This window comes from Bombina bombina, chromosome 2 (genome assembly GCF_027579735.1).
Source record: "Bombina bombina isolate aBomBom1 chromosome 2, aBomBom1.pri, whole genome shotgun sequence".
Classification (NCBI taxonomy): domain Eukaryota; kingdom Metazoa; phylum Chordata; class Amphibia; order Anura; family Bombinatoridae; genus Bombina; species Bombina bombina.
Window position 1 is genome coordinate 1,095,245,446 of NC_069500.1, and position 24,013 is coordinate 1,095,269,458.

Here is a 24,013-nt window from a genome sequence, read left to right on the forward strand (position 1 = left end):
CTCCCCCTTGGGGGAAGCCCCTTGAATTCCAGAAGATAACCTTGGGAGACTATTTCTAGCGCCCAAGGATCCAGAACATCTCTTGCCCAAGCCTGAGCGAAGAGAGAGAGTCTGCCCCCCACCAGATCCGGTCCCGGATCGGGGGCCAACATTTCATGCTGTCTTGGTAGCAGTGGCAGGTTTCTTGGCCTGCTTTCCCTTGTTCCAGCCTTGCATTGGTCTCCAAGCTGGCTTGGCTTGAGAAGTATTACCCTCTTGCTTAGAGGACGTAGCACTTTGGGCTGGTCCGTTTCTCCGAAAGGGACGAAAATTAGGTTTATTTTTTGCCTTGAAAGGCCGATCCTGAGGAAGGGCGTGGCCCTTACCCCCAGTGATATCAGAGATAATCTCTTTCAAGTCAGGGCCAAACAGCGTTTTCCCCTTGAAAGGAATGTTAAGTAGCTTGTTCTTGGAAGACGCATCAGCTGACCAAGATTTCAACCAAAGCGCTCTGCGCGCCACAATAGCAAACCCTGAATTCTTAGCCGCTAACCTAGCCAATTGCAAAGTGGCGTCTAGGGTGAAAGAATTAGCCAATTTGAGAGCATTGATTCTGTCCATAATCTCCTCATAAGGGGGAGAATCACTATCGACCGCCTTTATCAGCTCATCGAACCAGAAACATGCGGCTGTAGCTACAGGGACAATGCATGAAATAGGTTGTAGAAGGTAACCCTGCTGAACAAACATCTTTTTAAGTAAACCTTCTAATTTCTTATCCATAGGATCTTTAAAAGCACAACTATCCTCTATGGGTATAGTGGTGCGTTTGTTTAAAGTGGAAACCGCTCCCTCGACCTTGGGGACTGTCTGCCATAAGTCCTTTCTGGGGTCGACCATAGGAAACAATTTTTTAAATATGGGGGGAGGGACGAAAGGAATACCGGGCCTTTCCCATTCTTTATTAACAATGTCCGCCACCCGCTTGGGTATAGGAAAAGCTTCTGGGAGTCCCGGGACCTCTAGGAACTTGTCCATTTTACATAGTTTCTCTGGGATGACCAACTTGTCACAATCATCCAGAGTGGATAATACCTCCTTGAGCAGAATGCGGAGATGTTCCAATTTAAATTTAAACGTAATCACATCAGGTTCAGCTTGTTGAGAAATGTTCCCTGAATCAGTAATTTCTCCCTCAGACAAAACCTCCCTGGCCCCATCAGACTGGGTTAGGGGCCCTTCAGAACCATTATTATCAGCGTCGTCATGCTCTTCAGTATCTAAAACAGAGCAGTCACGCTTACGCTGGTAAGTGTTCATTTTGGCTAAAATGCTTTTGACAGAATTATCCATTACAGCCGTTAATTGTTGCATAGTAAGGAGTATTGGCGCGCTAGATGTACTAGGGGCCTCCTGAGTGGGCAAGACTCGTGTAGATGAAGGAGGGAATGATGCAGTACCATGCTTACTCCCCTCACTTGAGGAATCATCTTGGGCATCATTGTCATTGTCACATAAATCACATTTATTTAAATGAATAGGAATCCTGGCTTCCCCACATTCAGAACACAGTCTATCTGGTAGTTCAGACATGTTAAACAGGCATAAACTTGATAACAAAGTACAAAAAACGTTTTAAAATAAAACCGTTACTGTCACTTTAAATTTTAAACTGAACACACTTTATTACTGCAATTGCGAAAAAACATGAAGGAATTGTTCAAAATTCACCAAATTTTCACCACAGTGTCTTAAAGCCTTAAAAGTATTGCACACCAAATTTGGAAGCTTTAACCCTTAAAATAACGGAACCGGAGCCGTTTTTAACCTTAACCCCTTTACAGTCCCTGGTATCTGCTTTGCTGAGACCCAACCAAGCCCAAAGGGGAATACGATACCAAATGACGCCTTCAGAAAGTCTTTTCTAAGTATCAGAGCTCCTCTCACATGCGACTGCATGTCATGCCTCTCAAAAACAAGTGCGCAACACCGGCGCGAAAATGAGGCTCTGCCTATGATTTGATTATATCAAAATACCCAGATAAAATGATTCCTCAAGGCTAAATATGTGTTAATAATGAATCGATTTAGCCCAGAAAAAGTCTACAGTCTTAATAAGCCCTTGTGAAGCCCTTATTTACGATCTTTATAAACATGGCTTACCGGATCCCATAGGGAAAATGACAGCTTCCAGCATTACATCGTCTTGTTAGAATGTGTCATACCTCAAGCAGCAAGAGACTGCTCACTGTTCCCCCAACTGAAGTTAATTGCTCTCAACAGTCCTGTGTGGAACAGCCATGGATTTTAGTGACGGTTGCTAAAATCATTTTCCTCATACAAACAGAAATCTTCATCTCTTTTCAGTTTCTGAGTAAATAGTACATACCAGCACTATTTTAAAATAACAAACTCTTGATTGAATAATAAAAACTACAGTTAAACACTAAAAAACTCTAAGCCATCTCCGTGGAGATGTTGCCTGTACAACGGCAAAGAGAATGACTGGGGTAGGCGGAGCCTAGGAGGGATCATGTGACCAGCTTTGCTGGGCTCTTTGCCATTTCCTGTTGGGGAAGAGAATATCCCACAAGTAAGGATGACGCCGTGGACCGGACACACCTATGTTGGAGAAATTAAAATAAACCTGATAATTAAATGGATACAGTTCATGCACAGAGATGAGAGGATAACTTGTTAGGTGTTACACATGTAGTAACATTTTTCAAGTATTCAGCACAATAGGTTACAAATATTTGAAGCTGTAAACCTAGAAAGGATGCCCTACTGAGATAAATCAATCAAATTCAGCCTAAGTCAGATATTAGATTGCATTTGATGCTTAACTTACCCCACAGCTAAAGGGAATGCAATACTACTAGACACTTAGTCATCAGTGGAGCTTATAAGGCACTAGAGGTACATATATACACATATATATATATATATATATATATATATATATATACACACATATATATATATATATATATATATATATACATATACATATACATATACATATATATATACACACACACATACACACACACTGGAAGCTATAGAGCATTGTCATAGCAACTGGGAAATGCCAAGTATGAATTTGCATAAGTTAGACAACCTAGTATCTAATGATATTTGTAAGTCCTGGATCTTATAACATTTTATGTATATATGGTTTGCATCATTACTCTTATTTGCTCCTTCAAATGAAATATGTGCTATATAATTTTCACAATTGTAGAAACGTTTTAAATCAGTGTCTCACCATTACTGGAAGAGTGTAGAGGAAGAAGAATCAGTGAAGTTCTGCCAATTTATCACAGACATATCAACCAATCCACAAGACAGACAGCAGCCCATTAATGCCAATAGCCAGCTATGGTCTGGTTTTGTTTTGTTAAAAAAGCCTTATAATATATTTGAAAGGCTCCATTTAAAAATATATATTAGTACTGACCAGATATATGTGACCATATCTGGTAGAGAATAAAGTAAAACTGAAACCAAGCAATAAGTCATTTGCTAGGCCGGTAACAATGAAGAAAGGGAGAATTGTTCATATAGACCATTTTTTTTCTAATAAATTATATGAAGTAACTAAAACAATCAAAATGTGGGGTTTTTTCATATTATTCATTCAAAATATTTTTTAGGCTCTTGCAAAATACAACATTTATAGAAACTGATAAAGCCAGATTTTCCACAACATAAATCTTACCTGCAATCATCCCGTCAACTTTATCAATTCTTTTCAGCACTTCTTCAACTAGACTCACTTCATTACAAACAAGTAAATTGCGGATGCTTTTCTTCAGTATTGCAGTGAATATGCTCCAGATTTCTGCTTGGCAGGTGACATCACATTTATCTAACAGTTCTACCATACATATTATGCTCTCTCCTTCTTGAATGATGAAATTCATCTCCAGATCAAACTGCCCTCCAACAAGCTGTTACAAAAAAAGACACAAAGAACAATTATTCTTCATACCAACATACATAGATATTAAAACATGTAGTTCAACCACTTTGATTTACTGTATCCTGCAGGGAAGCTGCTTTTTCTTGAGGCTACAAATGTTGAGTATGTTATCCTTAGTGGTATACACACCTTAAAAGCTCTTGGAGACCTACATAATGACTTGCCACATGTAATGGTGGGGAGCGTACCAACGTTATGTTCATTTCCTGGCACAAAATATATTTGTTGAACGGTAGCTAGGCTGGCTCTCGAATTAGTTTTACCTGCTCCCATTTTGTATTTTTTGTGCAGAATAATACAGTTTTTCTGCTCTTATTTAGTTCTGGACATAGATCCTGGTTCTAATGCATTATTCTTTGTTCATGTTGTTAAGGTTTTTTTATTTCATTTATTTTGTTTTGCAGATGACTTATGGGTATCCTGATCTATCCTGGTAGGTGAAAACATTCAGTTTTTGCAGCGGTACCTACCCAGAACACGCCTTTCATTTGTATATAATACACACAGCAATTACACAAAGAGTGTTTTTGAATTAACCTAGACAATTAACGATACATCGCCAGCTTTACACATTAACATAATGTACCCTGTGGGGTATAGTAGTCCATACGCAGCTCATTTTTGGGTACTGGATAAAGGATGGTAGATTGCTTTTTTTAACAGACCAGTCACACTTGCAAATGTTATGCCCCAAACTGTTGACAGACTTTTTTTAGGAAGGTGTTCCCAAACAATGACTCAAGGACAGACATACCATGACACACAGAGCAATATGCATCAGACAGCGTTCATGTTTTCACTTCAACTATAAAAAATAAAATCTATTTGTCCGTATGAAATGTGTTTTCCTCTTATTCTGTAACATGCACTGGTTGGTTACTGTCAAACTAAACTATGTGAGGAAATGTGGAAAAAAGAAAAATCTTGGTCTAGGCCTGAGAAAGTCCAACCTTCAATAGACTGCTTTTTCTTTACATTTTCGTGCCATATGGAACTTCAAGAAATAAAAAATAAATAAATCAGAGCAGCTAAGGAAAGCGCAATAAGAGAATTGAGGGGCGGAGGAAGCTACTACAAAAGATAAAAATTAACATAGATTAGGGTAGAAATAAAAATAAAAAAAAAAGTTAAAAAGGTATATAGATGTTTAATGTGTGTACTCACCCTCCATTTAAGTTCTTGCTTTGATATAAAACCCAAATGATATGAAACCCAAAATGTTTAGATTTTACTTTTGACACGTTGTGTATAAAAACTACCCTGCCATTTGAAAGAGCAAGCAATTCTCTTTCAAATAAGGGGTCTTGATCATCTGTAGCTGGTAAGGGAGCTGAAATCAAGGGTTTGAATCACTTCCCCATATCAGCAACAGTGACAGACCCATTTGTGACTTCATCACACTTGTGGAGACATCACCAGCACTCCCATTAATGGTGGGGCAGTACCACCCACTAGGCAACCAACGATCCACACAAGGCCAGGAAATCCAAAACAGCTACGGATTGTCAATCCCCCCTGCATTACAAGGATGCTTCATCATCTGTGGACAAGATAGGGAAGTGCTAGAAAGCTGGTTGTGAGGACTATCATAAATTACGTTGTGATAGTCGTGTGTGGCAAATATTTGCAGATTTAGTGAACCATTATATAATATATTAATAACTTATAGTTTGTGTTACTGGGTCACCGTGTTAAGCGGTGTGAAAAAATGTAATGTCAAATTTGGGTCTAACGTGAAAACAAATTAGTGATTCCTAATAGGTGTTTTAAATTGATCTCTAAATAGGGTTAAAAAGGAAAAAAGGTATAAAGTTTGGTGAATTGACCAAAAATTGTGTGTTTATGTCTATGTGCTTGTAGGCACAAAATTAATAATGATAATTAAATAACTTGAATAAAATATTTTACTGATGTAATTAAAATGGTTAAACACAAAAAGTTCAGATTATAACGATTGTAACAAAAAAAGACAACAAACTTATAAACACATATCAAATCATAATCTATACAACATCGTAATTAATTCAACAATAATTGTAATAAATAATGTAGCAATATATGTAGCGATAATAGGTAGCAATAATTTGTAGGGTTATTGTGCTGGTATGGTAATGAATGCGCTACACAGAAATATAACCAGTTAGCTCGAGCTGTGTACAATGAATTAAAAAAGTTAAAAAGTATCACACTGCAGTGGATGTAAAAGCACGTTATAACTTTAAATAGTGTTTTGATAGATTAAAACAGAAGCAAACCTTGACGTCCAGTGATGTTTAGTGGTCAAACAGCAGTAAACTTTGAGGTTCCCTGAGTTAAGAAACCATTACAGGATGACCCTATGCTGCTAGCTCTGTATTAGTAGATCTGTGAAAAGAGCTGTGTTCAGACCGAACTTCCAGGTCACGGGTAGTAGTAGGTCACTAGTAGTGATGAAAAAGATGGCAAAAGCTGATAGGGCAGATATGGTAAGCCCTTATATAACCAAATAATTTACAATTATTGTAGAGGTTAACAATTGTTATAGAAGTTAGCACTCCTTGTAGATGTTAACAATCCTTGTAGAAAAGCGATATTCTAGAGAGTTCAATGAATCGTCCGATTGTAACAAACTTTATAGATTGTAGAAAGCCGGTTTAAATCCGGTTAGGACTGTAGAAATTGTATCTTTGTGAGTGCTATTAGTTAATAGCTATTTACCAAACATGAGTGGATTTCCTTTGTAGTAGTTACTATCGCAGCTTTAGACGAGTTGTTTGGTAAATCTGGAGGGAGGATGCTTCATCATACCCACACAGACCACAATGTGCATGACGAAGCATACTGGTCATGTGCATAGACGGTTAACTCACCCTTGAAAAATCGTTAAAAGGACCATTTTATTTATTTATGAATGTCCTTAGATAATTTTTAAACATATTACTCACTTAACATGAAACTGAATTTCTACTTCAAGGTTCAGATAGAGAATACAATTTTAAACAGCTTGCCAATTTACTTCTTTGATCTAATTTGCTTCATTAGGTATCTTTTGTTGAAGAAACAGCAATGCACATGAGGGAGGCATCTATATGCAGCAACCAATGAGCAGCTACTGAGCTGAGTATGCTTGTCAACAAATTATATCAAGTAACAAACAGTTAGATATTAAAAGTAAATTGGAAAGTTGTTTAAAAACATAATTTATGTAAGAAGTTACCTGATAAATTCATTTCTTTCATATTAGCAAGAGTCCATGAGCTAGTGACGTATGGGATATACATTCCTACCAGGAGGGGCAAAGTTTCCCAAAAATTAAAATGCCTATAAATACATCCCTCACCACACCCACAATTCAGTTTAACAAATAGCCAAGAAGTGGGGTGATAAAAAAGGAGCGAAAGCATATAAAATAAGGAATTGGAATAATTGTGCTTTATACAAAAAAATCATAACCACCACAAAAAAGGGTGGGCCTCATGGACTCTTGCTAATATGAAAGAAATGAATTTATCATCAGGTAAGTTCTTACATAAATTAGGTTTTCTTTCATGTAATTAGCAAGAGTCCATGAGCTAGTGACGTATGGGATAATAAATACCCAAGATGTGGAACTTCCACGCAAGAGTCACTAGAGAGGGAGGGATAAAATAAAGACAGCCAATTCCGCTGAAAAATGAATCCACTACCCAAATCAAAAAAGTTTCAAAAAAACTGAAATTATAAGCAGAAGAATCAAACTGAGACAGCTGCCTGAAGTACCATTCTACCAAAACTGCTTCTAAAGAAGAGAAAACATCAAAATGGTAGAACAGAGTAAAAGTATGCAAAGAAGACCAAGTCATTGCTTTGTAAATCTGATCAACAGAAGCTTCATTCTTTAAAAGCCCAGGAAGTAGAAACTTACCTAGTAGAATGAGCCGTAATCCTCCGAGGCGGGAATCCAACCGACTCCAAATAAGCATGATGAATCAAAAGTTTAAGCAAGATGCCAAATAAATGGCAGAAGCTTTTTGACCTTCCTAAAACCAGAAAAGATAAAAAATAGACTAGAAGTCTATCTGAAATCTGAATAGCTTCAACATAGAAAGTAAGAATCTCACCAAAGAAGTCTTAGGAAAACAATAATTCCTCCCTAATGTTTGTTAGAATTTACTATTTTAGGTAAGAATTGAAATGAGGACAGCAAAAAACACCTTTTCCTGATGAAAAAAAATAAATCAGAAAAAACATAATTTATGTAAGAACTTACCTGATAAATTCATTTCTTTCATATTAGCAAGAGTCCATGAGCTAGTGACGTATGGGATATACATTCCTACCAGGAGGGGCAAAGTTTCCCAAACCTCAAAATGCCTATAAATACACCCCTCACCACACCCACAATTCAGTTTAACGAATAGCCAAGAAGTGGGGTGATAAAAAAGTGTGAAAGCATATAAAATAAGGAATTGGAATAATTGTGCTTTATACAAAAATCATAACCACCACAAAAAAAGGGTGGGCCTCATGGACTCTTGCTAATATGAAAGAAATGAATTTATCAGGTAAGTTCTTACATAAATTATGTTTTCTTTCATGTAATTAGCAAGAGTCCATGAGCTAGTGACGTATGGGATAATGACTACCCAAGATGTGGATCTTTCCACACAAGAGTTACTAGAGAGGGAGGGATAAAATAAAGACAGCCAATTCCTGCTGAAAATAATCCACACCCAAAATAAAGTTTAACGAAAAACATAAGCAGAAGATTCAAACTGAAACCGCTGCCTGAAGTACTTTTCTACCAAAAACTGCTTCAGAAGAAGAAAATACATCAAAATGGTAGAATTTAGTAAAAGTATGCAAAGAGGACCAAGTTGCTGCTTTGCAAATCTGATCAATCGAAGCTTCATTCCTAAATGCCCAGGAAGTAGAAACTGACCTAGTAGAATGAGCTGTAATCCTTTGAGGCGGAGTTTTACCCGACTCAACATAGGCAAGATGAATAAAGATTTCAACCAAGATGCCAAAGAAATGGCAGAAGCTTTCTGGCCTTTTCTAGAACCGGAAAAGATAACAAATAAACTAGAAGTCTTTCGGAAAGACTTAGTAGCTTCAACATAATATTTCAAAGCTCTAACAACATCCAAAGAATGCAACGATTTCTCCTTAGAATTCTTAGGATTAGGACATAATGAAGGAACCACAATTTCTCTACCAATGTTGTTGGAATTCACAACTTTAGGTAAAAATTCAAAAGAAGTTCGCAACACCGCCTTATCCTGATGAAAAATCAGAAAAGGAGACTCACAAGAAAGAGCAGATAATTCAGAAACTCTTCTGGCAGAAGAGATTGCCAAAAGGAACAAAACTTTCCAAGAAAGTAATTTAATGTCCAATGAATGCATAGGTTCAAACGGAGGAGCTTGAAGAGCCCCCAGAACCAAATTCAAACTCCAAGGAGGAGAAATTGACTAAATGACAGGTTTTATACGAGCCAAAGCTTGTACAAAACAATGAATATCAGGAAGAATAGCAATCTTTCTGTGAAAAAGAACAGAAAGAGCAGAGATTTGACCTTTCAAGGAACTTGCGGACAAACCCTTATCTAAACCATCCTGAAGAAACTGTAAAATTCTCGGTATTCTAAAAGAATGCCAAGAAAAATGATGAGAAAGACACCAAGAAATATAGGTCTTCCAGACTCTATAATATATCTCTCTAGATACAGGATTTACGCGCCTGTAACATAGTATTAATCACAGAGTCAGAGAAACCTCTTTGACCAAGAATCAAGCGTTCAATCTCCATACCTTTAAATTTAAGGATTTCAGATCCTGATGGAAAAAAGGACCTTGCGACAGAAGGTCTGGTCTTAACGGAAGAGTCCACGGTTGGCAAGAGGCCATCCGGACAAGATCCGCATACCAAAACCTGTGAGGCCATGCCGGAGCTACCAACAGAACAAACGAGCATTCCTTCAGAATCTTGGAGATTACTCTTGGAAGAAGAACTAGAGGCGGAAAGATATAGGCAGGATGATACTTCCAAGGAAGTGATAATGCATCCACTGCCTCCGCCTGAGGATCCCGGGATCTGGACAGATACCTGGGAAGTTTCTTGTTTAGATGAGACGCCATCAGATCTATTTCTGGAAGTTCCCACATTTGAACAATCTGAAGAAATACCTCTGGGTGAAGAGACCATTCGCCCGGATGCAACGTTTGGCGACTGAGATAATCCGCTTCCCAATTGTCTATACCTGGGATATGAACCGCAGAGATTAGACAGGAGCTGGATTCCGCCCAAACCAGAATTCGAGATACTTCTTTCATAGCCAGAGGACTGTGAGTCCCTCCTTGATGATTGATGTATGCCACAGTTGTGACATTGTCTGTCTGAAAACAAATGAACGATTCTCTCTTCAGAAGAGGCCAAAACTGAAGAGCTCTGAAAATTGCACGGAGTTCCAAAATATTGATCGGTAATCTCACCTCCTGAGATTCTTAAACTCCTTGTGCTATCAGAGATCCCCACACTGCTCCCCAACCTGTGAGACTTGCATCTGTTGAAATTACAGTCCAGGTCGGAAGCACAAGAGAAGCCCCCTGAATTAAACTATGGTGATCTGTCCACCACGTTAGAAAGTGTCGTACAATCGGTTTTAAAGATATTAATTGAGATATCTTTGTGTAATCCTTGCACCATTGATTCAGCATACAGAGCTGAAGAGGTCGCATGTGAAAACGAGCAAAGGGGATCGCGTCCGATGCAGCAGTCATAAGACCTAGAATTTCCATGCATATGGCTACCGAAGGGAATGATTGTGACTGAAGATTTCGACAAGCTGAAATCAATTTTAGACGTCTCTTGTCTGTTAAAGACAGAGTCATGGACACTGAATCTATCTGGAAACCCAGAAAGGTTACCCTTGTCTGAGGAATCAATGAACTTTTTGGTAAATTGATCCTCCAACCATGATCTTGAAGAAACAACACAAGTCGATTCGTATGAGATTCTGCTAAATGTAAAGACTGAGCAAGTACCAAGATATCGTCCAAATAAGGAAATACCACAATACCCTGTTCTCTGATTACAGACAGAAGGGCACGAGAACCTTTGTAAAAATTCTTGGAGCTGTAGCTAGGCCAAACGGCAGAGCCACAAACTGGTAATGCTTGTCCAGAAAAGAGAATCTCAGGAACTGATAATGATCTGGATGAATCGGAATATGCAGATATGCATCCTGTAAATCTATTGTGGACATATAATGCCCTTGCTGAACAAAAGGCAAGATAGTCCTTACAGTTACCATTTTGAACGTTGGTATCCTTACATAACGATTCAATATTTTTAGATCCAGAACTGGTCTGAAGGAATTCTCCTTCTTTGGTACAATGAAGAGATTTGAATAAAACCCCATCCCCTGTTCCGAAACTGGAACTGGCATAATTACTCCAGCCAACTCTAGATCTGAAACACAATTCAGAAATGCTTGAGCTTTCACTGGATTTACTGGGACACGGGAAAGAAAAAATCTCTTTGCAGGAGGTCTCATCTTGAAACCAATTCTGTACCCTTCTGAAACAATGTTCTGAATCCAAAGATTGTGAACAGAATTGATCCAAATTTCTTTGAAAAAACTTAACCTGCCCCCTACCAGCTGAGCTGGAATGAGGGCCGCACCTTCATGTGGACTTAGAAGCAGGCTTTGCCTTTCTAGAAGGCTTGGATTTATTCCAGACTGGAGATGGTTTCCAAACTGAAACTGCTCCTGAGGATGAAGGATCAGGCTTTTGTTCTTTGTTGAAACGAAAGGAACGAAAACGATTATTAGCCCTGTTTTTACCCTTAGATTTTTTATCCTGTGGTAAAAAAGTTCCTTTCCCACCAGTAACAGTTGAGATAATAGAATCCAACTGAGAACCAAATAATTTGTTACCCTGGAAAGAAATGGAAAGTAGAGTTGATTTAGAAGCCATATCAGCATTCCAAGTCTTAAGCCATAAAGCTCTTCTAGCTAAAATAGCTAGACACATAAACCTGACATCAACTCTGATAATATCAAAAATGGCATCACAGATAAAATTATTAGCATGCTGAAGAAGAATAATAATATTATGAGAATCATGATCCGTTACTTGTTGCGCTAAAGTTTCCAACCAAAAAGTTGAAGCTGCAGCAATATCAGCCAATGATATAGCAGGTCTAAGAAGATTACCTGAACACAGATAAGCTTTTCTTAGAAAGGATTCAATTTTCCTATCTAAAGGATCCTTAAACGAAGTACCATCTGACGTAGGAATAGTAGTACGTTTAGCAAGGGTAGAAATAGCCCCATCAACTCTAGGGATTTTGTCCCAAAATTCTAATCTGTCAGACGGCACAGGATATAATTGCTTAAAACGTTTAGAAGGAGTAAATGAATTACCCAATTTATCCCATTCTTTAGAAATTACTTCAGAAATAGCATTAGGAACAGGAAAAACTTCTGGAATAACCACAGGAGATTTAAATACCTTATCTAAACGTTTAGAATTAGTATCAAGAGGACCAGAATCCTCTATTTCTAGAGCAATTAGTACTTCTTTAAGTAAAGAACGAATAAATTCCATTTTAAATAAATATGAAGATTTATCAGCATCAATCTCTGAGACAGAATCCTCTGAACCAGAAGAGTCATCAGAATCAGAATGATGTTCATTTAAAAATTCATCTGTAGGGAGAGAAGTTTTAAAAGATTTTTTATGTTTTCTAGAAGGAGAAATAACAGACATAGCCTTCTTGATGGATTCAGAAACAAAATCTCTTATGTTATCAGGAACATTCTGCACCTTAGATGTTGAAGGAACTGCAACAGGCAATGGTACATTGTATTAATTGTCATGACAAACTTGTTAATGCAGATAATATTTCCTTTAGCAAACAACAGCCGGAGGAATAGCTACCAAAAGTTTACAGCAGATACACTTAGCTTTGTTAGTTCCAGCACTAGACAGCGATTTTCCTGAAGTATCTTCTGACTCAGATGCAACGTGAGACATCTTGCAATATGTAAGAGAAAAAACAACATATAAAGCAAAATTGATCAAATTCCTTAAATGACAGTTTCAGGAATGGGAAAAAATGCCATAGAACAAGCTTCTAGCAACCAGAAGCAATGAAAAATGAGACTTAAATAATGTGGAGACAAAAGCGACGCCCATATTTTTTTAGCGCCAAATAAGACGCCCACATTATTTGGCGCCTAAATGCTTTTGGCGCCAAAAATGACGCCACATCCGGAACGCCGACATTTTTGGCGCAAAAGAACGTCAAAAAATGACGCAACTTCCGGCGACACGTATGACGCCGGAAACTGAAAAGATTTTTTCCGCCAAAAAAGTCAGCGCCAAGAATGACGCAATAAAATGAAGCATTTTCAGCCCCCGCAAGCCTAACAGCCCACAGGGAAAAAAGAGTCAAATTTTTAAGGTAAGAAAAAATGTTTGATTCAAATGCATTATCCCAAATATGAAACTGACTGTCTGAAAATAAGGCAAATAAATGTTTGAATACATATATTTAGAACTTTATAAACAAAGTGCCCAACCATAGCTTAGAGTGTCACAGAAAATAAGATTTACTTACCCCAGGACACTCATCTACATGTTTGTAGAAAGCCAAACCAGTACTGAAACGAGAATCAGCAGAGGTAATGGTATATAAATAAGAGTATATCGTCGATCTGAAAAGGGAGGTAAGAGATGAATCTCTACGACCGATAACAGAGAACCTATGAAATAGACCCCGTAGAAGGAGATCACTGCATTCAAATAGGCAATACTCTCCTCACATCCCTCTGACATTCACTGCACGCTGAGAGGAAAACCGGGCTCCAACTTGCTGCGGAGCGCATATCAACGTAGAATCTAGCACAAACTTACTTCACCACCTCCATAGGAGGCAAAGTTTGTAAAAACTGAATTGTGGGTGTGGTGAGGGGTGTATTTATAGGCATTTTGAGGTTTGGGAAACTTTGCCCCTCCTGGTAGGAATGTATATCCCATACGTCACTAGCTCATGGACTCTTGCTAATTACATGAAAGAAAAGAGATTCACAAGAAAGAATAGATAATTCAAAAGCTGTTCTAGCTGAAGAGATGTCCAAAAAGAACAATACTTTCCATGAAAGTAATTAATGTCCAGAGCAATCATATGCTCAAATAGAAGAGCCTGAAAAACCTTCAGAACCCAATATAGACTCCAAGGAGGAGAAATTGGCTTAATGACAGGTTTGATACGAATCAAAACCTGAAAAAAATGATGAATTTCAGGAAGTAACACTGCCTTATCCTGATGAAAAATCAGAAAAAAAGATATTCACAAAAAAGAGCAGATAACTAAAAAATTCTTCTAGCAGAAGAAATAACCAAAAGGAACAATACTTTTCCAAGAAAGTAATTTAACGTTCAGAAAATGCATAGTTTCAAACGGAGGAGCCTGTAAAGCCCTCAGTACCAAATTGAGACTCCAAAGAGGAGAGATTGAATTAATGACAGGCTTGATACGGACCAAAGCCTTTACAAAACAATGAATATCAGGATGATTAGCAATCTTTCTGTGAAAAAAGAACAGAAAGAGTAGAGATTTGTCCTAACAAAGAACTGCAGACAAAACCTTATCCAAACCAACCTGAAAAAAATAATACAATTCTATGAATTTTAAAAGAATGCCAAGAAAAGTAGGTCTTCCAGACTCAATAATAAATCTTTCTAGAGACAGATTTACGAGCCTGAAACCAAGCGTTCAATCTCCATCCCTTCAAATTTAATGATTTGAGATCCTGATGGAAAAAATGGGCCTTGAGAAAGAAGGTCTGGTTTAAACGGAAGTGTCCAAGGTTGGCAACTGGCCATCCGAATGAAATCCGCATACCAAAACCTGAGAGGCCATGCTGGAGCCACCAGCATAACAAACAAATACTACATAAGAATTTTTGGAAATCACTTTGGAAAAAGAACTAGAGGCGGAAAGAAATAGGCAAAAAGATAATTTCCAAAGAAATGTCAATGCATACACTACTTCCGCCTGAGGATCCCCGGACCTGAATAGGCCCCTGGGAAGTTCTTTATTCAGATGAGATGCCAACAGATCTATTTCTAGAAATGCTCACATCTGAAAAATTGAAAAACATATCTGGGTATGAGAGACCATTCTCCCGGATGTAAAACTTGATTAACAGAGATAATCCGCTTCCCAAATATCTATACCTGGGAAATAAACCCCACAGAATTTAGATAGGAGCTGGATTTAGCCTAAGCTAATATCCAAGACACGTCTGTCACAGCCTAAGGACTGATAGTCCTACCCTGATGATTGACATACACCATAGTTGCAATATTGTCTGAAAAACAATAAACGTCTCTTCCTCAAAAAGAAACTAACTGAAAAACTCTGAGAAAACACAGAGTTCTAAAATATCAAATGGTAATCTCGCCTCCTGAGATTTCCAAACCCCTTGTGCTGACAGAGATCCTCAGACAGCCTCCCAACCAAAAAGACTCACATCTGTAGAGATCATGGTCCAGGTTGAAAGAAACGAAGAGACCTGTAGAACTAAATGATGGTGATCTTAACCACCAAATCAAGAGAGATAAATATTAGGATTTGAAGATTTAAAATGCGAAATCCTAGAATCCCTGCACCATAATTCAGCATAAAAGACTGGAAAAGGTTCTATTGAAAATGAGCAAAGGAAATTGAATCCAATGCTGTGGCCATAAGACCTAAAACTTCTATGCATATATAGCAACTGAAGGAAATAATAGAGACTAAAGGTACCGACAGACGGAACCCAATAAAACTGTCCCTTGTCTGATAGAGACAAAGACAGTGACACAAACTATCTGGAAACCTAAAAAAGGTGACCCTTGTGAGAGGAATCAAGAGCTTTTGAAAAGAAATCTGAATGAATACAGAAAAAATATGCATTCATTGTATCTAATGAAAACAAATAATGCTATCACTGACCAAAAAAAAGGCAGAATAGTTCGAATAAAAACTCCAAAATCCAGTTCCTAAAAATGGAACTGGAAGAAATACCCCAGAAGATTCCAGGTCTGAGCAGCGCTTGAACCCCACAGGTGATCAGCCATGCTTCAACAGTACCCAAAATAAATAGGACCAAAACACACTTAAAGAAAGTGTTAGCCTTACTGGAATAAAATCAAATTAATTTGGACCGAATAGAACCAAATAAATTTCAAAAAAGTCTTAACCTGCCCCTTGCCAACCAAGCTGGAATACGGCACATACATCGCAATTTAAGGGAGCTGATTTCGAACTGAAAACATTTCCAATTAAAAACATGTTACTTGGGAAAGAATTCAGGAATTCATTCCTTAATAAGAACAACCAAACTAGTATAAGCTTAAAGTTTTAGAACTCAATCTTGAAGCCCAGAGTAACAGTTAAGAATTGAATCCAATTATAAAACAAATCATTGATTATCTTAGAACAAAAGAAATGTGGATTTTTAGAAATCACAAAATTCTTCTAGCTCAAACAGCTAAAGACATAGATTAAACCTCATTTGCGAAAATATTCAATATAATGAAGACACAAATGAAATTATTAGCATGATAGTCCAGTTAAAGGACCAGACAATACAGTGGACTTGCATAAACAATAAATGCAAAACAACAAGACAAATGCAACAGCACCTAGTCTAGTAAATGTTGTCCCTTTAACAATGCTAAAATAAATCATAATCTGATACTTGATCTTAAAGAAAACAGAACAAAAATGAAGCAATTGCAATATCCAAATAAATCACAGGACCAAGAAAAGTACCTGAAACTAAATAATTTTCCATAAATAAGATACAACCATCTAAAGGAAAATAAATACTATTTTGCTATAGAAACAATAGCATAATTAGTAGGAGTAGAGATAGCCCCAATAAATTGGAGAACCCTCCAAATTGAATTAAACTGCCGGCAAAGAGTATAGTTTAAAACCTTTGAAGAAGGAATAAAAGAAAAAATTCTCAGCCTATTCCATTCCCTAGTATAAGGAATTGGAAAAAAACCTCTGAAAACACAGAAGAATAAATAAGCAGAAATAGTGTTAGCTAGTCTTGAAAAAGAACTAGTTACCTTAATGTCCAAAATAATCAACACCTTTTCAACAAAGAACAAATGTACTTTAATAAAAAAGTAGATTTGTTAGTGTCAATATCTGATGAAGAAAATTCTGAATGAGAAAAAACATCCCCAGAGAAGAATAAATCATTATGTTGTTGGTCATTTGAAACTTCAATAATTAAAAAAGAAGTTTGAAAAAGACCTAAAAATTTTATTTAGAAGGCACAAAGTCAGAAAAAGCCTTTAAAATAGAATCAGAAAAATATTTCTTAAAAATCTTCTAAATATTTCTTGTACATAAGATGTAAAAAGAATGGCAATATATAAAGCATACTAATGGATTCTGCATGTAAAAGTTTATCATGATAACCTATTACAAACCATAGCTAAAGATAAACATTCATAACATTTAAAATAAATGAACTTAGCTTTGGTAGGACTGAACTCAGTCAAGCGTTTTTCCAGAAGTAGCTTCTGATCCAGGGTCAATCTGAGACATCTTGCAATATGTAATAGAAAAGAAAAAAAAAACAACATATAAAGCAAAATCTATCAAATTCCTTAAATGACAGTTTCAGGAATGGGAAAAAATGCCAATGAACAAGCTTCTAGCAACCAGAAGCAAATAAACAATGAGACTTAAATAATGTGGAGACAATAATGACGCCCATATTTTTTAGCGCCAAAAAAAAAAAAAAGACGCCCACATTAGGCGCCTAAATGCTTTTGGCGCCAAGAATGACGCCACATCTGGCGACGCCGACATTTTTGGCGCAAAACGTCAAAAAAATTACGCAAGCACAAACAACTTCCGGCGACAAGTACGACGCCGGAAATGACAAAGAAATTTTTGCCAAAAAAATCAGCGCCAAGAATGACGCAATAAAATGAAGCATTTTCAGCCCCCGCGAGCCTAACAGCTCACAGGAAAAAAAGTCAATTTTTAAGGTAAGAAAAAATGATTTATTCATATGCATTATCCCAAATAATGAAACTGACTGTCTGAAATAAGGAATATTGATCATCCTGAATCAAGGCAAATGAATGTTTAAACACATCTATTTAGAACTTTATATAAAAGTGCCCAACCATAGCTTAGAGTGTCACAAAAAATAAGACTTACTTACCCCAGGACACTCATCTACATGTAGTAGAAAGCCAAACCAGTACTGAAACGAGAATCAGTAGAGGTAATGGTATATATAAGAGTATATCGTCGATCTGAAAAGGGAGGTAAGAGATGAATCTCTACGACCGATAACAGAGAACCTATGAAATAGATCCCGTAGAAGGAGACCATTGAATTCAAATAGGCAATACTCTCTTCACATCCCTCTGACTGTCATGAACCAAGCCTCCAGACGAAAAAGAAAAAGAAAAGGTCTGGGAGGCATTCTGCTAAGAAGGGCTGTGTGGGGATTTGAACCTGTGACTCTGTGGTTGCTATTTCTGTTTGCTTACATGTTGAGCCACAGCCAGTTCTAGCAATAGCATGGATCTTAAAAGATCTGATAAATAACTATTTGCCTTACTTGTTATTACACCTGTGCAACACACAGGTGTTCTCAATTCTGGAATTAATCAGAACCAACCCTGTGCAAAACCTCCCTATTTAAGGATGGCTTTTAGTCTGCATTTTTGTCTTCACATTGGATCTGTTTTGTCAAGTCAGAACCTGTTTCCTGTACTTCTTTGGAGAAAGATTTCCTTTGCACCTGTTTACAAGGTATTACCAGGAGAAAGACTTTACCTTTAAACCAGTTACCAGTTCACAAGTTTGTATCCTGCCTTGTGCAAATCCTGCACTCAGCAATTACCAGGAGAAAGACTTTACCTTTAAACCTGTTACCAATCTTCAAGTTTGTTTCCTGCTTTATGCAAATTCCTGCACTCAGCTATTGCCAGGAGAAAGACTTCACCTTTGCACCTGTTTACAAGGTATTACCAGGAGAAAGCCTTTACCTTTAAACCTGTTACCAATCTACAAGTTTGTTTCCTGCTTTATGCAATTCCTGCACTTGGCCATTGCCAGGAGAAAGATTTCCTTTGCACCTGTTTACAAGGTATTACCAGGAGAAAGACTTTACCTTTAAACCAGTTACCAGTTCACAAGTTTGTATCATGCCTTGTGCAAATCCTGCACTCAGCAATTACCAGGAGAAAGACTTTACCTTTAAACCTGCTACCTGTTTACAAGTTGTTTTCTGCCTTGTGAAAATCTTACATTTCAGTTATTACCAGGAAAAAGACTTTCCTTTTTGAATCTGCATCTCTGCTTACTTTGTTTGTTTATTTTAACTCCTGCTGTATGTGGTCTTAACATACCTGAGTAGCATATTTAAATATTTTGCAAGTATTTGCTTAAACAAAGTATTTTGTTGTTTAAATAAATTTGTTTTCATTTTCAATCAGTATGGCTTCTACTAATCTTCCTTTAAAGCAACTGTTCCAGACAATGAGGCTCTCACATGATATCCTGAGACAGAACATGACACTGACATTCACTGCACACAGAGGAAAACCGGGCTCCAGCCTGCTGCGAAGCGCATATCAACGTAGAATCTAGCACAAACTTACTTCACCACCTCCAAGGGAGACAAAGTTTGTAAAACTGAATTGTGGGTGTGGTGAGGGTGTATTTATAGGCATTTTAAGGTTTGGGAAACTTTGCCCCTCCTGGTAGGAATGTATATCCCATACGTCACTAGCTCATGGACATGAAAGAAATTGCAAGAAAGAAATTGCAAGAAAGAAATTGCAAGAAAGAAATTGCAAGAAAGAAATTGCAAGAAAGAAATTGCAAGAAAGAAATTGCAAGAAAGAAATTGCAAGAAAGAAATTGCAAGAAAGAAATTGCAAGAAAGAAATTGCAAGAAAGAAATTGCAAGAAAGAAATTGCAAGAAAGAAATTGCAAGAAAGAAATTGCAAGAAAGAAATTGCAAGAAAGAAATTGCAAGAAAGAAATTGCAAGAAAGAAATTGCAAGAAAGAAATTGCAAGAAAGAAATTGCAAGAAAGAAATTGCAAGAAAGAAATTGCAAGAAAGAAATTGCAAGAAAGAAATTGCAAGAAAGAAATTGCAAGAAAGAAATTGCAAGAAAGAAAGAGCAAGAAAGAAAGAAAGAAAGAGCATGCTCGAAAGAAAGAAAGAAAGAAATTGCATGCTCGAAAGAAAGAAAGAAATTGCATGCTCGAAAGAAAGAAAGAAAGAAAGAAAGAAAGAAATTGCATGCTCGAAAGAAAGAAAGAAAGAAATTGCATGCTCGAAAGAAAGAAAGAAAGAAAGAAAGAAAGAAAGAAAGAAAGAAAGAAAGAAAGAAATTGCATGCTCGAAAGAAAGAAAGAAAGAAAGAAAGAAAGAAATTGCATGCTCGAAAGAAAGAAAGAAAGAAAGAAAGAAAGAAATTGCATGCTCGAAAGAAAGAAAGAAAGAAAGAAATTGCATGCTCGAAAGAAAGAAAGAAAGAAAGAAAGAAATTGCATGCTCGAAAGAAAGAAAGAAAGAAAGAAATTGCATGCTCGAAAGAAAGAAAGAAAGAAAGAAAGAAATTGCATGCTCGAAAGAAAGAAAGAAAGAAAGAAAGAAATTGCATGCTCGAAAGAAAGAAAGAAAGAAAGAAAGAAAGAAATTGCATGCTCGAAAGAAAGAAAGAAAGAAAGAAAGAAATTGCATGCTCGAAAGAAAGAAAGAAAGAAAGAAAGAAAGAAAGAAAGAAATTGCATGCTCGAAAGAAAGAAAGAAAGAAAGAAAGAAAGAAATTGCATGCTCGAAAGAAAGAAAGAAAGAAAGAAAGAAAGAAAGAAAGAAAGAAATTGCATGCTCGAAAGAAAGAAAGAAAGAAAGAAAGAAATTGCATGCTCAAAAGAAAGAAAGAAAGAAAGAAATTGCATGCTCAAAAGAAAGAAAGAAAGAAAGAAAGAAAGAAAGAAATTGCATGCTCGAAAGAAAGAAAGAAAGAAAGAAAGAAAGAAATTGCATGCTCGAAAGAAAGAAAGAAAGAAATTGCATGCTCGAAAGAAAGAAATTGCATGCAAGAAAGAAAGAAAGAAAGAAATTGCATGCTCGAAAGAAAGAAAGAAAGAAAGAAAGAAAGAAATTGCATGCTCGAAAGAAAGAAATTGCATGCTCGAAAGAAAGAAAGAAAGAAATTGCATGCTCGAAAGAAAGAAAGAAAGAAATTGCATGCTCGAAAGAAAGAAAGAAAGAAATTGCATGCTCGAAAGAAAGAAAGAAAGAAATTGCATGCTCGAAAGAAAGAAAGAAAGAAATTGCATGCTCGAAAGAAAGAAAGAAAGAAATTGCATGCTCGAAAGAAAGAAAGAAAGAAATTGCATGCAAGAAAGAAAGAAATTGCATGCAAGAAAGAAAGAAATTGCATGCAAGAAAGAAAGAAAGAAAGAAAGAAAGAAATTGCATGCAAGAAAGAAAGAAAGGAAGAAAGAAATTGCATGCAAGAAAGAAAGAAAGAAAGAAATTGCATGCAAGAAAGAAAGAAAGAAAGAAAGAAAGAAAGAAAGAAAGAAATTGCATGCTCGAAAGAAAGAAAGAAAGAAAGAAAGAAAGAAATTGCATGCTCGAAAGAAAGAAAGAAAGAAATTGCATGCTCGAAAGAAAGAAAGAAAGAAAGAAAGAAAGAAAGAAAGAAAGAAAGAAAGAAAGAAAGAAAGAAAGAAAGAAAGAAATTGCATGCAAGAAAGAAATTGCATGCAAGAAAGAAAAAAAGAAAGAAAGAAAGAAAGTTTCCTGTCCCTTTGACTCTTGTAAAGCAGAGAGTGGATAAAAATAAAAGAATTTTATTTTAAGTATAGCTTCTATTTAGATTGAAATATTTTTTTATTGAACAATTGGTACAATACACATTCTATATCAATAGCAGATACCATAAATAAATCACAACTGTAAAGCCCCTATTACACATTTCTCATCATTGTACTGCATCTTTTAAATCAATATTTTCTTTAGCCAGTCTTCACTGTGTATTACAAATTGAAGCTCCAGTAGAAACATGAGTCCAATTGTTACAATTTTTAAAAGTCTAACAATATTTAACAATAAATCTAAATACTCTATATAGCCATAATGCCAGCTCGCTTCATCCTTTAATTTGTTGTATTATCAATAAACAGTGCTTACGAAATCTCCACATCTTAAACATCCACCGAGCCCACTGAGTACTCTCATTTGCAATATCTACCGCTGCTCTTAATCTACTGTTTCTTTCACCCTCGCTTGGTAGCTTATCCTATAAGTGTTTTTCATTGAGGATCCAATAAAACCAAACTCTATTGAAAGATTCCACCTCGTCTTGTATGTATGCTGCAGCCTCGCATAAACTAAACATACTTCTAATTCTCCCCAGCACTTCCATTCTCTCCGGGATTCCCACCTTCCAGTATTTTGCTATCGATATACGAGTCACTGTACATAAAATTCTAATGAGTTTGTTTATAGGTGCATTGAATCTTGGATCCTCACCATTCAACAAGGCCTGCATGGGTGTCAATGTAACCTGTTCCTCTAATATAGTGGTTATAATCTTAGAAAGATCTTGCCATACTTTACGCACCCCCGGGCACTCCCACCACATATGAAAATATGTACCTAGCTGTGTGCACCCTCTATAGCATTGTCTGGAACCTCCCCTCACCATGTGTGCTGTCTTCAAAGGGGTGAAATACCATCAAAATGTAGTCTTAATGTTGTTTTCCCTCAAATCAGCTCCTAACAAGCCCTTACTGGAGTTTAGGAAAATCTGGTTCCAAGTCTTTAGGTCAAATGTTACCTCTAAGTCCGTTTCCCAATGCAGGGCAGTCTGTGACTTTGAAATTATGTGTGTTTCCTGTATGAATAAATATAAGTGGGACACCGCACTTTTCTGTCTGTTTACTGCACTACACAATTTTTCAAAAATATTTTTGGCCTTGGCCTCCCTGTCCATCCTGTTGTATAGCGTGATAGCTGAGGCCATCTGTAGATATACAAACCATTGCAAAGGCAGAGGTCTAAGTTTATCCTGTAATTGGTTGTAAGTCAAAATCTTCCCATTGATTAAGAAGTCTGCTATACGGTAAAGGTCCTTGTGTGCCCACTTGTCTATCAGTTTATGCAATTCTCCTGAGATTATACATTTCAATGGTCTTATGGAAGAGTTAGGTGGCAATAGTGTTCCATTCCTATTGGTTACTGCTAGCTGCCTGATAGCTATTTTAGTGATCGGGTTTTGAAAACTTCCGAGTCTCCCTCTAGATTCTTTACCCCATAATATTTCATCTGGGCCATCATAACCCCCAATAAGGGCCTCTAACTGGGGCCATACTACATCCTCCTGTTTTCTCCCCAAAAGAGAATTTTGGGCTAATCTAGCTGCTGTGTAATAATCCATCAAGTTAGGAAGTCCCACCCCTCCCAACTGGCGGTGTCTGGTGAGAATATCCCGAGAAATCCTTGCGTGTCTAGATCCCCTAAGGAATTTATGTAAGTCTGTCTGGAGGGTCTTCAAGTCAGATTTATCTATCTTAACAGGTAAGGAGCGAAATAAGTATAGGATACTTGGGAGAATGTTCATCTTAATTGACGAGAGTCTCCCATACCATGAAAAGTTATGTTTCTTCCACTTTTGCAGATCAGATCTGATTGATTTAAACATAGGAGTATAATTAGCTCTATATAGTTGGCTAGATTGTGCTGTTAGTTTGATCCCTAAATACTTTATGTCATCTTTCACCCATTTGAAGTCAAAGTTTGTTTCTATGAGTTTGATAGTGTGTTTTGGTAGACCTATTGAGAGCGCCTCACATTTGTCTAAGTTTACTTTATATCCTGAAATGGAGGAGAACTGTTGTAAAGTTTTATAAATGTTGGGAAGCGAAATGAGTGGCTTGGTAACTGTTAATAACACATCATCTGCGAACAGAGTGATCTTATGTTGAAATTGTTGTATTTGCATGCCTGAGATGTCTGGGG

General features: G+C 36.9%; 1 protein-coding gene across 1 annotated transcript in view; it reads right to left on the reverse strand.

Annotated features, from left to right (window-relative positions):
• LOC128647427 (lipopolysaccharide-responsive and beige-like anchor protein) overlaps positions 1 to 24,013 on the reverse strand; it is a 167,027-nt gene that overhangs the window by 30,402 nt on the left and 112,612 nt on the right. Inside the window, exon 2 of the mRNA XM_053700217.1 lies at positions 3,701 to 3,932. Within this exon, the coding sequence (XP_053556192.1) occupies positions 3,701 to 3,932 (232 nt within the window). The remainder of the gene's footprint in view (positions 1 to 3,700; positions 3,933 to 24,013) is intronic.